A 19,618-nucleotide genomic window follows, 5' to 3' on the forward strand; every position below is an offset into this window, starting at 1 on the left:
TCCAAAACAGTCAATCGGTCTGAGCAGTCAGTGACTGAACACTGGTGCTGCTGTTGCAGCCCAGACAAAAAACAATATTGCAACTGCAGATTCATATTGCCAACATTATATAAACAACATATTTCTGTGAGAATTCATTTGAAATGAAAGCAGTTTCATTTGTCTTGCTCACAGCTGTGCATTTCTTTAGATAAGCTCAAACGACACAGAAATAACACATCATTCTTCCTGCCTTTAAAGCTGATTGGTCAATTTTTCTCTCACTTTTCTCAGCTAGTTGTTTGGAACTACCCTATTTCACTCATGAGAGCACCAGAATGTAAAGTTAATAACATTATGTAACTTCAGGTGGGTTGTTGATGTTATTATTGTTTGTGGACAGAAGCAATGTAACATGACTTCTTAATCTAATGTTTGTGTTTATGTACTGGTAACGCAGGAGTGGGCGGGGACAAGGAGCATTTATCCCATCAACTGTTGAACAACTGGGATTTTTAACAGTAGAATTCACATGTGAAAAGTTCCCACCTCTTTGCAGTAATCTCGTTTTACTTGCATTATCACCGCCATCTGTCTTGTACTGATGTCTAATATGGGATTGTCGCCGGGCAACACAAGAGCTAAACACTGCTATACTGACAAACACATGGAGACTCATATGGAGCTGATAGTCTAATCTAAGCTGTATTCACACCAAATCCTAGTTTGTTTGCTTGGAACGTCTGGTTCGTTAGGGTAGGTCTGAACCGTACTCTGATCCGCACCAAAGAAACAAACTCTGGTCCACCTGAAAACATAGGTCTCGGTTCACTTCAAGCTAACCGAATGCAGGAAGCGGACTACAAAGCAGGGCATTGTGGGTAAACACAACCAAAACAGACTATTAGGTGTGAATATGACTTTAATCAACATTGGGTGAACTCATTTGACGATGGTTTGAATTTAACAGATGATTATTTTATTATTTACTTGCTACATTTATAAGTTTTCAAGCAAACTATACATTTGGAAGCAATTGATTCAAATGAAACTATCCTTGTTACTTGTATCAATTTCCCAGGTTACTTCACTGCTCCTGTGAGTGGAAAGTACTTCTTCAGTGGTATTCTTACGGGCCACAAGAACGTGAAGATCGAGGCCGTGCTGTCCAAGTCCAACACCGGCGTGGCCCGCGTGGACTCGGCCGGGTATCAGCCAGAAGGCCTGGAGAAACCCATGGCAGAGGCCAAACACATTCCCGGAGCTGTAGCCGTCTTCAACATCATCCTGCCCATGGAGGCTGGGGACACCGTGTGCATCGACCTCGTCACTGGGAAGCTGGCCTACTCCTCTGAACCTCTGACCATCTTCAGCGGGATGCTGCTGTACCAGACCGTCTGATCACACGTGGTTTATTTATGACTAGTCAGTCCGGGTGAAACCGTCAGCACGCAACTGGACTCTTAAAGAGACAGAGACATTGACTGAGTCATCAAGAAGACTGACAAATGTGGACTGGATTCATTCAGCAAGACAATAGAGAATATACTTATACATCTTATTTTGTTAAGAGAGAATGAAAAAGGAAACTAATGTTCAGTCACAGTGATCTGTGTTTCACAGCTTTAAGGAAAACTTTGTTGCCACTGTGGGGTTTTCATGTCATTCTATACGTAACGTGCTATAAACTTGAATTCTTTACTGATTACACAATATTAGCCGTCAGGCCTTACAGGTGTTAATGAAAGGCTACTTACTCAGATGATACAAGATAAAATACACGTGTGTTTGTTTTGTTTTCCACACACAGACACTATCAAGACTGTTATGACACATTTCTGCCCCCAGTGTGTTTTGTAGTTTGTTTTCTTTCTTTTTTTTCGCTCAGTTTCACTTTGACCGCAAGCAAATTCCCAGAAACATAATGCTGAAAAGACATTCACAGTGATGTAGGTGGAGTGGGGCACAGTCCAAACCACTATTCTTCAGAGGGGAAATCTGAAATGAAGTCACAGACAGTTCAGAAACCGCAGGATTTCAGAAATCGGACGTCAGCAAAACAATAAGACCATTTTAGGAGGGATAATAAGAAGATTGAATGGCCAAGGGGAAAGTGTGGGGATTTCTGTTCTCTGACCTAATAAGGCCCATCTAAATTCTCTGGAAGATCAGACAGTTACAGTTTGGAGTCCACATTACATTGAAGTATTTATGTAAAGCTAACAATAACAAACGAAGAAGCTACACATACCATTGTCTCTGTGCTGCGAATCCCTAGCAACCTTTCATCCTCCGTTTAATTGAAAAGCTTCCAAATGAAAGTATGTGCAAGTTATATTATAAGTCTGTAGATATTCTTGAGTGGATTTTTTTTAAAAGGAAGATTGCACATTTTCTATACACATACGGCATTATATTATGGTGGAAGTGACACATTAATATCAGCTTATCAGGGTTTGCTCATATTCTGACACTTGTTTTCATCAGTGTTAAGTGTGGAAATGTATTTTTGTGCTTCCAGGACTTATAACGTGTAACCATAAAGGAGTGTAAATATTTTTCATCTGTTTTGCCCTTATAAGATTTTTATGAATTGCCACTTCACTTTGCCAGGTACTGTACATGTTTTGTATGATTTGACCACGTGTGCCTCAAATACAGCTACCCTGTTTTTACACAGCTGATGTCAACAGTCTCCCTGTTATCAGGATTCTTTTATTGGTGCCAGACTTTACACACTGTTGGACTTCTCTTCTGTAATCTAGCACTTTTGTTTAGTTTTTCACAAATACACACAGCTGGCTTAATTCTGCTTCGAGCGCTGACGTGAACCTCTCCTATGAGTGAAGCCCTCGTATGCTGCGCTGCAGTGACACCCTGTGTTCAGTGTCGTCACTACCTTCATTTTAGATAGTTTAAGACTGCACGGAGAAGGACAGGGGCTTCAATCTCCCCTCTATTCCTGATGCATTCATAACTTTATGAAGCAAGAAATGTTGGAAAGAAAAACTGGAAAAAGTAAAGGATGGATTAGGATTACATTAACTCGGGTTGTAGCCAAAAGAAATAGGGTTTGTACCCTCTGCTCAAAAAGCTCACGCTAAGATCAATCATATAATCAAAATGAGCCTAAATGACACATACTCAAACCAAAACAGGTCATGCTCGTTCTGGGCTGATTCACTACTTTAATTTGGTCCAATTGATTGATAATTATCAAAAATGTTATTATTGCTCAAGAAATTATCTATTTAATTGTATGTTATTTTTTTTTTTTAGAATCCTATCTAAGAAAGGGAGAGTGGGCAGTGGCCTATACTTGTTATTCTGAAGGACAGGAGCGATTACTCACTGCATGCCCGACAGAGACCAGGAGGTGCCAGAGACTAATGATGATTTTGTAATATATATCAATCGTTTGATCAATTTATGGGCTGGAATTTACCTATTAAAGTTTCTTTCAAACACTTAATAGGAGGTGGATAGTGTTGCTGAAGTGAATAACACTAGTAGAAGAAGTAATGGATAGTTAAATCCAGTAGATGGCAGTAATGCAACATAACATTGAACGCTACTAAGAAGCTTACATTTATTTATTTTATTTTTTTCAAATTCATTTAAAAAATACATTTGTTGAGTCTTCTAAAATATGTCTGGTGATTCACTTGGAAGTTATTTTCTTTTTATGGTTTTAGTCACCATTTCCTTCTGTCTACTAAGAGTCGCTTATTAGTTAGTTAGTTAGTTAGTGACTCAGTAAGTTTGTAACTTAGTAGTGGAGTTAAGCAGCAAACTACTTGTAATGTTGCAATACTGCAAAGCATCAGTGATGCTATTTGGAAAAATGTGATTTGTGTAAAAAAAACTGTTTTGCTTTTAAGACCCTGTTACCTCACTATGTCATAAATACTATACTATGACCTTTTTGAGTGATTTTGGACGACATACTATACTATGACTTTTTTGAGTGATTTTGGACGACATACTATACTATGACTTTTTTGAGTGATTTTGGACGATATACTATACTATGACCTTTTTGAGTGATTTTGGACGATATACTATACTATGACTTTTTTGAGTGATTTTGGACGACATACTATACTATGACTTTTTTGAGTGATTTTGGACGACATACTATACTACGACTTTTTTGAGTGATTTTGGACGACATACTATACTATGACTTTTTTGAGTGATTTTGGACGATATACTATACTATGACCTTTTTGAGTGATTTTGGACGACATACTATACTATGACTTTTTTGAGTGATTTTGGACGACATACTATACTATGACCTTTTTGAGTGATTTTGGACGATATACTATACTATGACTTTTTGGAGTGATTTTGGACGACATACTATACTATGACTTTTTTGTCTCATTTTGGACAACATACTATACTATGACCTTTTTGAGTGATTTTGGACGACATACTATACTATGACTTTTTTGAGTGATTTTGGACGATATACTATACTATGACCTTTTTGAGTGATTTTGGACGACATACTATACTATGACTTTTTTGAGTGATTTTGGACGACATACTATACTATGACTTTTTTGAGTGATTTTGTACAACATACTATACTATGACTTTTTGTAGTGATTTTGGACGACATACTATACGATGACTTTTTTGAGTGATTTTGGACGACATACTATACTATGACTTTTTTGAGTGATTTTGGACGACATACTATACTATGACTTTTTTGAGTGATTTTGGACGACATACTATACTATGACTTTTTTGAGTGATTTTGGACGACATACTATACTATGACTTTTTTGTCTCATTTTGGACGACATACTATACTATGACTTTTTGAGTGATTTTGGACGACATACTGTACTATGACTTTTTTGAGTGATTTTGGACGACATACTATACTATGACTTTTTTGAGTGATTTTGGACGACATACTATACTATGACTTTTTTGAGTGATTTTGGACGACATACTATACTATGACTTTTTTGAGTGATTTTGGACGACATACTATACTATGACTTTTTGGAGTGATTTTGGACGACATACTATACGATGACTTTTTTGAGTGATTTTGGACGACATACTATACTATGACTTTTTTGAGTGATTTTGGACGACATACTATACTATGACTTTTTTGAGTGATTTTGGACGACATACTATACTATGACTTTTTTGAGTGATTTTGGACGACATACTATACTATGACTTTTTTGTCTCATTTTGGACGACATACTATACTATGACTTTCTTGAGTGATTTTGGACGACATACTATACTATGACTTTTTTGAGTGATTTTGGACGACATACTATACTATGACTTTTTGGAGTGATTTTGGACGACATACTATACTATGACTTTTTGAGTGATTTTGGACGACATACTATACTATGACTTTTTTGAGTGATTTTGGACGACATACTATACTATGACTTTTTGGAGTGATTTTGGACGACATACTATACTATGACTTTTTTGAGTGATTTTGGACGACATACTATACTATGACTTTTTTGAGTGATTTTGGACGACATACTATACTATGACTTTTTGGAGTGATTTTGGACGACATACTATACTATGACTTTTTTGAGTGATTTTGGACGACATACTATACTAAGACTTTTTTGAGTGATTTTGGACGACATACTATACTATGACTTTTTTGAGTGATTTTGGACGATATACTATACTATGACTTTTTTGTCTCATTTTGGACGACATACTATACTATGACGTTCTTGAGTGACTTTGGACGACATACTATACTATGACTTTTTTGAGTGATTTTGGACGACATACTATACTATGACTTTTTTGAGTGATTTTGGACGACATACTATACTATGACTTTTTGGAGTGATTTTGGACGACATACTATACTATGACTTTTTGAGTGATTTTGGACAACATACTATACTATGACTTTTTTGAGTGATTTTGGACGACATACTATACTATGACTTTTTTGAGTGATTTTGGACGACATACTATACTATGACCTTTTTTGGTGATTTTGGACGACATACTATACAGAGATGTTTTTTGAGTGATTTTGGACAACATACTATACTATGACATTTTTGTCTCATTTTAGACGACATACTATATTATGACCTTTTTTAGTGATTTTGGACGACATACTATAATATGACTGACATACAATTGACAAAGCCACGTAGTAATTTCCACATATACAAAAAACACCTTCACCCACAAAAATGTATTTAGTTTAGAAAATATGACTGAATTCTGTTGTATTGATGAACGTCTGATGTCGTGTCTGTCTCTTTGCGTTTTAGTTCATAATAGAACGGGGGATTAGCTCAAATGGTAGAGCGCTCGCTTAGCATGTGAGAGGTAGCGGGATCGATGCCCGCATCCTCCAATTGTGTTTAGCCACTAAACTCTAAGTATTTCCTGAAAATTACAGTCCAAGATATTTCGTAGTAATAGGGCAAAACATGACTTGTGTCCATAGAAATTAATCATTGTGGGTGAATAGTAATGTAGGAATAAATGTAAAGCTTATTTATTTATTTATGGTGATTTTGGACGACATACAGTAGTATACTATGATATTTTTTAGTGATTTTGGACAACATACCTTACTATGACCTTTTTTGGTGATTTTGGACGACATACTATACTATGACTTTTTTGAGTGATTTTGGACGACATACTATACTATGACCTTTTTGAGTGATTTTGGACGACATACTATACTATGACCTTTTTGAGTGATTTTGGACGACATACTATACTATGACTTTTTTGAGTGATTTTGGACGATATACTATACTATGACCTTTTTGAGTGATTTTGGACGATATACTATACTATGACTTTTTTGAGTGATTTTGGACGACATACTATACTATGACTTTTTTGAGTGATTTTGGACGACATACTATACTACGACTTTTTTGAGTGATTTTGGACGACATACTATACTATGACTTTTTTGAGTGATTTTGGACGATATACTATACTATGACCTTTTTGAGTGATTTTGGACGACATACTATACTATGACTTTTTTGAGTGATTTTGGACGACATACTATACTATGACCTTTTTGAGTGATTTTGGACGATATACTATACTATGACTTTTTGGAGTGATTTTGGACGACATACTATACTATGACTTTTTTGTCTCATTTTGGACAACATACTATACTATGACCTTTTTGAGTGATTTTGGACGACATACTATACTATGACTTTTTTGAGTGATTTTGGACGATATACTATACTATGACCTTTTTGAGTGATTTTGGACGACATACTATACTATGACTTTTTTGAGTGATTTTGGACGACATACTATACTATGACTTTTTTGAGTGATTTTGTACAACATACTATACTATGACTTTTTGTAGTGATTTTGGACGACATACTATACGATGACTTTTTTGAGTGATTTTGGACGACATACTATACTATGACTTTTTTGAGTGATTTTGGACGACATACTATACTATGACTTTTTTGAGTGATTTTGGACGACATACTATACTATGACTTTTTTGAGTGATTTTGGACGACATACTATACTATGACTTTTTTGAGTGATTTTGGACGACATACTATACTATGACTTTTTTGAGTGATTTTGGACGACATACTATACTATGACTTTTTTGTCTCATTTTGGACGACATACTATACTATGACTTTTTGAGTGATTTTGGACGACATACTGTACTATGACTTTTTTGAGTGATTTTGGACGACATACTATACTATGACTTTTTTGAGTGATTTTGGACGACATACTATACTATGACTTTTTTGAGTGATTTTGGACGACATACTATACTATGACTTTTTTGAGTGATTTTGGACGACATACTATACTATGACTTTTTGGAGTGATTTTGGACGACATACTATACGATGACTTTTTTGAGTGATTTTGGACGACATACTATACTATGACTTTTTTGAGTGATTTTGGACGACATACTATACTATGACTTTTTTGAGTGATTTTGGACGACATACTATACTATGACTTTTTTGAGTGATTTTGGACGACATACTATACTATGACTTTTTTGAGTGATTTTGGACGACATACTATACTATGACTTTTTTGAGTGATTTTGGACGACATACTATACTATGACTTTTTGAGTGATTTTGGACGACATACTATACTATGACTTTTTTGAGTGATTTTGGACGACATACTATACTATGACTTTTTTGAGTGATTTTGGACGACATACTATACTATGACTTTTTTGAGTGATTTTGGACGACATACTATACTATGACTTTTTTGAGTGATTTTGGACGACATACTATACTATGACTTTTTGGAGTGATTTTGGACGACATACTATACGATGACTTTTTTGAGTGATTTTGGACGACATACTATACTAAGACTTTTTTGAGTGATTTTGGACGACATACTATACTATGACTTTTTTGAGTGATTTTGGACGACATACTATACTATGACTTTTTTGAGTGATTTTGGACGATATACTATACTATGACTTTTTTGTCTCATTTTGGACGACATACTATACTATGACGTTCTTGAGTGACTTTGGACGACATACTATACTATGACTTTTTTGAGTGATTTTGGACGACATACTATACTATGACTTTTTTGAGTGATTTTGGACGACATACTATACTATGACTTTTTGGAGTGATTTTGGACGACATACTATACTATGACTTTTTGAGTGATTTTGGACAACATACTATACTATGACTTTTTTGAGTGATTTTGGACGACATACTATACTATGACTTTTTTGAGTGATTTTGGACGACATACTATACTATGACTTTTTTTGGTGATTTTGGACGACATACTATAATATGACCTTTTATGGTGATTTTTTACGACATACTATACTATGACCTTTTTTGGTGATTTTGGACGACATACTATACAGAGATGTTTTTTGAGTGATTTTGGACAACATACTATACTATGACATTTTTGTCTCATTTTAGACGACATACTATATTATGACCTTTTTTAGTGATTTTGGACGACATACTATAATATGACTGACATACAATTGACAAAGCCACGTAGTAATTTCCACATATACAAAAAACACCTTCACCCACAAAAATGTATTTAGTTTAGAAAATATGACTGAATTCTGTTGTATTGATGAACGTCTGATGTCGTGTCTGTCTCTTTGCGTTTTAGTTCATAATAGAACGGGGGATTAGCTCAAATGGTAGAGCGCTCGCTTAGCATGTGAGAGGTAGCGGGATCGATGCCCGCATCCTCCAATTGTGTTTAGCCACTAAACTCTTAAGTATTTCCTGAAAATTACAGTCCAAGATATTTCGTAGTAATAGGGCAAAACATGACTTGTGTCCATAGAAATTAATCATTGTGGGTGAATAGTAATGTAGGAATAAATGTAAAGCTTATTTATTTATTTATGGTGATTTTGGACGACATACAGTAGTATACTATGACTTTTTTGAGTGATTTTGGACGACATACTATACTATGACTTTTTTGAGTGATTTTGGACGACATACTATACTATGACTTTTTTGAGTGATTTTGGACGACATACTATACTATGACTTTTTTGAGTGATTTTGGACGACATACTATACTATGACTTTTTTGTCTCATTTTGGACGACATACTATACTATGACTTTTTGAGTGATTTTGTACAACATACTATACTATGACTTTTTGTAGTGATTTTGGACGACATACTATACGATGACTTTTTTGAGTGATTTTGGACGACATACTATACTATGACTTTTTTGAGTGATTTTGGACGACATACTATACTATGACTTTTTTGAGTGATTTTGGACGACATACTATACTATGACTTTTTTGAGTGATTTTGGACGACATACTATACTATGACTTTTTTGAGTGATTTTGGACGACATACTATACTATGACTTTTTTGAGTGATTTTGGACGACATACTATACTATGACTTTTTTGTCTCATTTTGGACGACATACTATACTATGACTTTTTGAGTGATTTTGGACGACATACTGTACTATGACTTTTTTGAGTGATTTTGGACGACATACTATACTATGACTTTTTTGAGTGATTTTGGACGACATACTATACTATGACTTTTTTGAGTGATTTTGGACGACATACTATACTATGACTTTTTTGAGTGATTTTGGACGACATACTATACTATGACTTTTTGGAGTGATTTTGGACGACATACTATACGATGACTTTTTTGAGTGATTTTGGACGACATACTATACTATGACTTTTTTGAGTGATTTTGGACGACATACTATACTATGACTTTTTTGAGTGATTTTGGACGACATACTATACTATGACTTTTTTGAGTGATTTTGGACGACATACTATACTATGACTTTTTTGTCTCATTTTGGACGACATACTATACTATGACTTTCTTGAGTGATTTTGGACGACATACTATACTATGACTTTTTTGAGTGATTTTGGACGACATACTATACTATGACTTTTTTGAGTGATTTTGGACGACATACTATACTATGACTTTTTGAGTGATTTTGGACGACATACTATACTATGACTTTTTTGAGTGATTTTGGACGACATACTATACTATGACTTTTTGGAGTGATTTTGGACGACATACTATACGATGACTTTTTTGAGTGATTTTGGACGACATACTATACTATGACTTTTTTGAGTGATTTTGGACGACATACTATACTATGACGTTCTTGAGTGATTTTGGACGACATACTATACTATGACTTTTTTGAGTGATTTTGGACGACATACTATACTATGACTTTTTTGAGTGATTTTGGACGACATACTATACTATGACTTTTTGGAGTGGTTTTGGACGACATACTATACTATGACTTTTTGAGTGATTTTGGACGACATACTATACTATGACTTTTTTGAGTGATTTTGGACGACATACTATACTATGACTTTTTTGAGTGATTTTGGACGACATACTATACTATGACTTTTTTGAGTGATTTTGGACGACATACTATACTATGACTTTTTGAGTGATTTTGGACGACATACTATACTATGACTTTTTTGAGTGATTTTGGACGACATACTATACTATGACTTTTTTGAGTGATTTTGGACGACATACTATACTATGACTTTTTTGAGTGATTTTGGACGACATACTATACTATGACTTTTTTGAGTGATTTTGGACGACATACTATACTATGACTTTTTTGAGTGATTTTGGACGACATACTATACTATGACTTTTTGGAGTGATTTTGGACGACATACTATACGATGACTTTTTTGAGTGATTTTGGACGACATACTATACTAAGACTTTTTTGAGTGATTTTGGACGACATACTATACTATGACTTTTTTGAGTGATTTTGGACGACATACTATACTATGACTTTTTTGAGTGATTTTGGACGATATACTATACTATGACTTTTTTGTCTCATTTTGGACGACATACTATACTATGACGTTCTTGAGTGACTTTGGACGACATACTATACTATGACTTTTTTGAGTGATTTTGGACGACATACTATACTATGACTTTTTTGAGTGATTTTGGACGACATACTATACTATGACTTTTTGGAGTGATTTTGGACGACATACTATACTATGACTTTTTGAGTGATTTTGGACAACATACTATACTATGACTTTTTTGAGTGATTTTGGACGACATACTATACTATGACTTTTTTGAGTGATTTTGGACGACATACTATACTATGACTTTTTTTGGTGATTTTGGACGACATACTATAATATGACCTTTTATGGTGATTTTTTACGACATACTATACTATGACCTTTTTTGGTGATTTTGGACGACATACTATACAGAGATGTTTTTTGAGTGATTTTGGACAACATACTATACTATGACATTTTTGTCTCATTTTAGACGACATACTATATTATGACCTTTTTTAGTGATTTTGGACGACATACTATAATATGACTGACATACAATTGACAAAGCCACGTAGTAATTTCCACATATACAAAAAACACCTTCACCCACAAAAATGTATTTAGTTTAGAAAATATGACTGAATTCTGTTGTATTGATGAACGTCTGATGTCGTGTCTGTCTCTTTGCGTTTTAGTTCATAATAGAACGGGGGATTAGCTCAAATGGTAGAGCGCTCGCTTAGCATGTGAGAGGTAGCGGGATCGATGCCCGCATCCTCCAATTGTGTTTAGCCACTAAACTCTTAAGTATTTCCTGAAAATTACAGTCCAAGATATTTCGTAGTAATAGGGCAAAACATGACTTGTGTCCATAGAAATTAATCATTGTGGGTGAATAGTAATGTAGGAATAAATGTAAAGCTTATTTATTTATTTATGGTGATTTTGGACGACATACAGTAGTATACTATGACTTTTTTGAGTGATTTTGGACGACATACTATACTATGACTTTTTTGAGTGATTTTGGACGACATACTATACTATGACTTTTTTGAGTGATTTTGGACGACATACTATACTATGACTTTTTTGAGTGATTTTGGACGACATACTATACTATGACTTTTTTGAGTGATTTTGGACGACATACTATACTATGACTTTTTTGTCTCATTTTGGACGACATACTATACTATGACTTTTTGAGTGATTTTGGACGACATACTGTACTATGACTTTTTTGAGTGATTTTGGACGACATACTATACTATGACTTTTTTGAGTGATTTTGGACGACATACTATACTATGACTTTTTTGAGTGATTTTGGACGACATACTATACTATGACTTTTTGGAGTGATTTTGGACGACATACTATACGATGACTTTTTTGAGTGATTTTGGACGACATACTATACTATGACTTTTTTGAGTGATTTTGGACGACATACTATACTATGACTTTTTTGAGTGATTTTGGACGACATACTATACTATGACTTTTTTGAGTGATTTTGGACGACATACTATACTATGACTTTTTTGTCTCATTTTGGACGACATACTATACTATGACTTTCTTGAGTGATTTTGGACGACATACTATACTATGACTTTTTTGAGTGATTTTGGACGACATACTATACTATGACTTTTTGGAGTGATTTTGGACGACATACTATACTATGACTTTTTGAGTGATTTTGGACGACATACTATACTATGACTTTTTTGAGTGATTTTGGACGACATACTATACTATGACTTTTTGGAGTGATTTTGGACGACATACTATACTATGACTTTTTTGAGTGATTTTGGACGACATACTATACTATGACTTTTTTGAGTGATTTTGGACGACATACTATACTATGACTTTTTGGAGTGATTTTGGACGACATACTATACTATGACTTTTTTGAGTGATTTTGGACGACATACTATACTAAGACTTTTTTGAGTGATTTTGGACGACATACTATACTATGACTTTTTTGAGTGATTTTGGACGATATACTATACTATGACTTTTTTGTCTCATTTTGGACGACATACTATACTATGACGTTCTTGAGTGACTTTGGACGACATACTATACTATGACTTTTTTGAGTGATTTTGGACGACATACTATACTATGACTTTTTTGAGTGATTTTGGACGACATACTATACTATGACTTTTTGGAGTGATTTTGGACGACATACTATACTATGACTTTTTGAGTGATTTTGGACAACATACTATACTATGACTTTTTTGAGTGATTTTGGACGACATACTATACTATGACTTTTTTGAGTGATTTTGGACGACATACTATACTATGACCTTTTTTGGTGATTTTGGACGACATACTATACAGAGATGTTTTTTGAGTGATTTTGGACAACATACTATACTATGACATTTTTGTCTCATTTTAGACGACATACTATATTATGACCTTTTTTAGTGATTTTGGACGACATACTATAATATGACTGACATACAATTGACAAAGCCACGTAGTAATTTCCACATATACAAAAAACACCTTCACCCACAAAAATGTATTTAGTTTAGAAAATATGACTGAATTCTGTTGTATTGATGAACGTCTGATGTCGTGTCTGTCTCTTTGCGTTTTAGTTCATAATAGAACGGGGGATTAGCTCAAATGGTAGAGCGCTCGCTTAGCATGTGAGAGGTAGCGGGATCGATGCCCGCATCCTCCAATTGTGTTTAGCCACTAAACTCTAAGTATTTCCTGAAAATTACAGTCCAAGATATTTCGTAGTAATAGGGCAAAACATGACTTGTGTCCATAGAAATTAATCATTGTGGGTGAATACTAATGTAGGAATAAATGTAAAGCTTATTTATTTATTTATGGTGATTTTGGACGACATACAGTAGTATACTATGATATTTTTTAGTGATTTTGGACAACATACCTTACTATGACCTTTTTTGGTGATTTTGGACGACATACTATACTATGACTTTTTTGAGTGATTTTGGACGACATACTATACTATGACCTTTTTGAGTGATTTTGGACGACATACTATACTATGACCTTTTTGAGTGATTTTGGACGACATACTATACTATGACTTTTTTGAGTGATTTTGGACGATATACTATACTATGACCTTTTTGAGTGATTTTGGACGATATACTATACTATGACTTTTTTGAGTGATTTTGGACGACATACTATACTATGACTTTTTTGAGTGATTTTGGACGACATACTATACTACGACTTTTTTGAGTGATTTTGGACGACATACTATACTATGACTTTTTTGAGTGATTTTGGACGATATACTATACTATGACCTTTTTGAGTGATTTTGGACGACATACTATACTATGACTTTTTTGAGTGATTTTGGACGACATACTATACTATGACCTTTTTGAGTGATTTTGGACGATATACTATACTATGACTTTTTGGAGTGATTTTGGACGACATACTATACTATGACTTTTTTGTCTCATTTTGGACAACATACTATACTATGACCTTTTTGAGTGATTTTGGACGACATACTATACTATGACTTTTTTGAGTGATTTTGGACGATATACTATACTATGACCTTTTTGAGTGATTTTGGACGACATACTATACTATGACTTTTTTGAGTGATTTTGGACGACATACTATACTATGACTTTTTTGAGTGATTTTGTACAACATACTATACTATGACTTTTTGTAGTGATTTTGGACGACATACTATACGATGACTTTTTTGAGTGATTTTGGACGACATACTATACTATGACTTTTTTGAGTGATTTTGGACGACATACTATACTATGACTTTTTTGAGTGATTTTGGACGACATACTATACTATGACTTTTTTGAGTGATTTTGGACGACATACTATACTATGACTTTTTTGAGTGATTTTGGACGACATACTATACTATGACTTTTTTGTCTCATTTTGGACGACATACTATACTATGACTTTTTGAGTGATTTTGGACGACATACTGTACTATGACTTTTTTGAGTGATTTTGGACGACATACTATACTATGACTTTTTTGAGTGATTTTGGACGACATACTATACTATGACTTTTTTGAGTGATTTTGGACGACATACTATACTATGACTTTTTTGAGTGATTTTGGACGACATACTATACTATGACTTTTTGGAGTGATTTTGGACGACATACTATACGATGACTTTTTTGAGTGATTTTGGACGACATACTATACTATGACTTTTTTGAGTGATTTTGGACGACATACTATACTATGACTTTTTTGAGTGATTTTGGACGACATACTATACTATGACTTTTTTGAGTGATTTTGGACGACATACTATACTATGACTTTTTTGTCTCATTTTGGACGACATACTATACTATGACTTTCTTGAGTGATTTTGGACGACATACTATACTATGACTTTTTTGAGTGATTTTGGACGACATACTATACTATGACTTTTTTGAGTGATTTTGGACGACATACTATACTATGACTTTTTGAGTGATTTTGGACGACATACTATACTATGACTTTTTTGAGTGATTTTGGACGACATACTATACTATGACTTTTTGGAGTGATTTTGGACGACATACTATACGATGACTTTTTTGAGTGATTTTGGACGACATACTATACTATGACTTTTTTGAGTGATTTTGGACGACATACTATACTATGACGTTCTTGAGTGATTTTGGACGACATACTATACTATGACTTTTTTGAGTGATTTTGGACGACATACTATACTATGACTTTTTTGAGTGATTTTGGACGACATACTATACTATGACTTTTTGGAGTGGTTTTGGACGACATACTATACTATGACTTTTTGAGTGATTTTGGACGACATACTATACTATGACTTTTTTGAGTGATTTTGGACGACATACTATACTATGACTTTTTTGAGTGATTTTGGACGACATACTATACTATGACTTTTTTGAGTGATTTTGGACGACATACTATACTATGACTTTTTGAGTGATTTTGGACGACATACTATACTATGACTTTTTTGAGTGATTTTGGACGACATACTATACTATGACTTTTTTGAGTGATTTTGGACGACATACTATACTAAGACTTTTTTGAGTGATTTTGGACGACATACTATACTATGACTTTTTTGAGTGATTTTGGACGACATACTATACTATGACTTTTTTGAGTGATTTTGGACGATATACTATACTATGACTTTTTTGTCTCATTTTGGACGACATACTATACTATGACGTTCTTGAGTGACTTTGGACGACATACTATACTATGACTTTTTTGAGTGATTTTGGACGACATACTATACTATGACTTTTTTGAGTGATTTTGGACGACATACTATACTATGACTTTTTGGAGTGATTTTGGACGACATACTATACTATGACTTTTTGAGTGATTTTGGACAACATACTATACTATGACTTTTTTGAGTGATTTTGGACGACATACTATACTATGACTTTTTTGAGTGATTTTGGACGACATACTATACTATGACTTTTTTTGGTGATTTTGGACGACATACTATAATATGACCTTTTATGGTGATTTTTTACGACATACTATACTATGACCTTTTTTGGTGATTTTGGACGACATACTATACAGAGATGTTTTTTGAGTGATTTTGGACAACATACTATACTATGACATTTTTGTCTCATTTTAGACGACATACTATATTATGACCTTTTTTAGTGATTTTGGACGACATACTATAATATGACTGACATACAATTGACAAAGCCACGTAGTAATTTCCACATATACAAAAAACACCTTCACCCACAAAAATGTATTTAGTTTAGAAAATATGACTGAATTCTGTTGTATTGATGAACGTCTGATGTCGTGTCTGTTTCTTTGCGTTTTAGTTCATAATAGAACGGGGGATTAGCTCAAATGGTAGAGCGCTCGCTTAGCATGTGAGAGGTAGCGGGATCGATGCCCGCATCCTCCAATTGTGTTTAGCCACTAAACTCTTAAGTATTTCCTGAAAATTACAGTCCAAGATATTTCGTAGTAATAGGGCAAAACATGACTTGTGTCCATAGAAATTAATCATTGTGGGTGAATAGTAATGTAGGAATAAATGTAAAGCTTATTTATTTATTTATGGTGATTTTGGACGACATACAGTAGTATACTATGATATTTTTTAGTGATTTTGGACAACATACCTTACTATGACCTTTTTTGGTGATTTTGGACGACATACTATACTATGACTTTTTTGAGTGATTTTGGACGACATACTATACTATGACTTTTTTGAATGATTTTGGACGACATACTATACTATGACCTTTTATGGTGATTTTTTACGACATACTATACTATGACTTTTTTGAGTGATTTTGGACGACATACTATACTATGACCTTTTTTGGTGATTTTTTACGACATACTATACAGAGATGTTTTTTGAGTGATTTTGGACAACATACTATACTATGACATTTTTGTCTCATTTTAGACGACATACTATATTATGACCTTTTTTGGTGATTTTGGACGACATACTATACTATGACTTTTTTGTCTCATTTTGGACGACATACTATACTATGACCTTTTGTGGTGATTTTGGACGACATACTACACTATGACTTTTTTGAGTGATTTTGGACGACATACTATACTATGACTTTTTTGAGTGATTTTGGACGACATACTATACCCCCTTTTTTGAGTTTTTGGACGACATACTATACTATGACATTTTTGTCTCATTTTAGACGACATACTATATTATGACCTTTTTTAGTGATTTTGGACGACATACTTTACTATGACTTTTTTCTCTCATTTTGGACGACATACTATAATATGACTGACATACAATTGACAAAGCCACGTAGTAATTTCCACATATACAAAAAACACCATCACCCACAAAAATGTATTTAGTTTAGAAAATATGACTGAATTCTGTTGTATTGATGAACGTCTGATGTCGTGTCTGTCTCTTTGCGTTTTAGTTCATAATAGAACGGGGGATTAGCTCAAATGGTAGAGCGCTCGCTTAGCAGGTGAGAGGTAGCGGGATCGATGCCCGCATCCTCCAATTGTGTTTAGCCACTAAACTGTAAGTATTTCCTGAAAATTACAGTCCAAGATATTTCGTAGTAATAGGGCAAAACATGACTTGTGTCCATAGAAATTAATCATTGTGGGTGAATAGTAATGTAGGAATAAATGTAAAGCTTATTTATTTATTTATGGTGATTTTGGACGACATACAGTAGTATACTATGATATTTTTTAGTGATTTTGGACAACATACCTTACTATGACCTTTTTTGGTGATTTTGGACGACATACTATACTATGACTTTTTTGAGTGATTTTGGACGACATACTATACTATGACTTTTTTGAATGATTTTGGACGACATACTATACTATGACCTTTTATGGTGATTTTTTACGACATACTATACTATGACTTTTTTGAGTGATTTTGGACGACATACTATACTATGACCTTTTTTGGTGATTTTTTACGACATACTATACAGAGATGTTTTTTGAGTGATTTTGGACAACATACTATACTATGACATTTTTGTCTCATTTTAGACGACATACTATATTATGACCTTTTTTGGTGATTTTGGACGACATACTATACTATGACTTTTTTGTCTCATTTTGGACGACATACTATACTATGACCTTTTGTGGTGATTTTGGACGACATACTACACTATGACTTTTTTGAGTGATTTTGGACGACATACTATACTATGACTTTTTTGAGTGATTTTGGACAACATACTATACTATGACTTTTTTGACTGATTTTGGACGAAATACTATTCTATGACCTTTTTGAGTGATTTTGGACGACATACCTTTTTGGTGATTTTGGATTACATACTATACTATGACTTTTTTGAGTGATTTTGGACGACATACTATATACTATGATGTTATTGAGAGATTTTGGACAACATACTATACTATGATGTTTTTGAGTGATTTTGGACGACATACTATACGATGATGTTTTTGTCTCATTTTGGACGACATACTTTACTATGACTTTTTTTGTCTCATTTTGGACGACATACTATACTATGACTTTTTGTCTCATTTTGGACGACATACCATAATATGACTTTTTTGTCTCATTTTGGACGACATACTATAATATGACTGACAT

General features: G+C 33.8%; 1 protein-coding gene and 5 non-coding genes across 6 annotated transcripts in view; all 6 read left to right on the plus strand.

Annotated features, from left to right (window-relative positions):
- emilin1a (elastin microfibril interfacer 1a) overlaps positions 1–2,658 on the plus strand; it is a 30,005-nt gene extending 27,347 nt beyond the window's left edge. Inside the window, exon 12 of the mRNA XM_058613829.1 lies at positions 1,061–2,658. Coding sequence (XP_058469812.1) covers positions 1,061–1,380 — 320 coding nt within the window. The 3' untranslated portion in view covers positions 1,381–2,658. The remainder of the gene's footprint in view (positions 1–1,060) is intronic.
- Positions 2,659–6,300: 3,642 nt separating this feature from the next.
- trnaa-agc (transfer RNA alanine (anticodon AGC)) lies at positions 6,301–6,373 on the plus strand. The gene has a single exon. It is a non-coding gene; the product is annotated as a tRNA-Ala (tRNA).
- A 2,820-nt stretch (positions 6,374–9,193) lies between these two features.
- On the plus strand, positions 9,194–9,266 carry trnaa-agc (transfer RNA alanine (anticodon AGC)). The gene has a single exon. It is a non-coding gene; the product is annotated as a tRNA-Ala (tRNA).
- A 2,856-nt stretch (positions 9,267–12,122) lies between these two features.
- trnaa-agc (transfer RNA alanine (anticodon AGC)) lies at positions 12,123–12,195 on the plus strand. The gene has a single exon. It is a non-coding gene; the product is annotated as a tRNA-Ala (tRNA).
- Positions 12,196–14,066: 1,871 nt separating this feature from the next.
- On the plus strand, positions 14,067–14,139 carry trnaa-agc (transfer RNA alanine (anticodon AGC)). The gene has a single exon. It is a non-coding gene; the product is annotated as a tRNA-Ala (tRNA).
- A 3,198-nt stretch (positions 14,140–17,337) lies between these two features.
- trnaa-agc (transfer RNA alanine (anticodon AGC)) lies at positions 17,338–17,410 on the plus strand. The gene has a single exon. It is a non-coding gene; the product is annotated as a tRNA-Ala (tRNA).
- Positions 17,411–19,618: the final 2,208 nt, after the last annotated feature.

The sequence above is a fragment of the Solea solea genome, chromosome 17 (assembly GCF_958295425.1).
Source record: "Solea solea chromosome 17, fSolSol10.1, whole genome shotgun sequence".
Lineage (NCBI taxonomy): Eukaryota > Metazoa > Chordata > Actinopteri > Pleuronectiformes > Soleidae > Solea > Solea solea.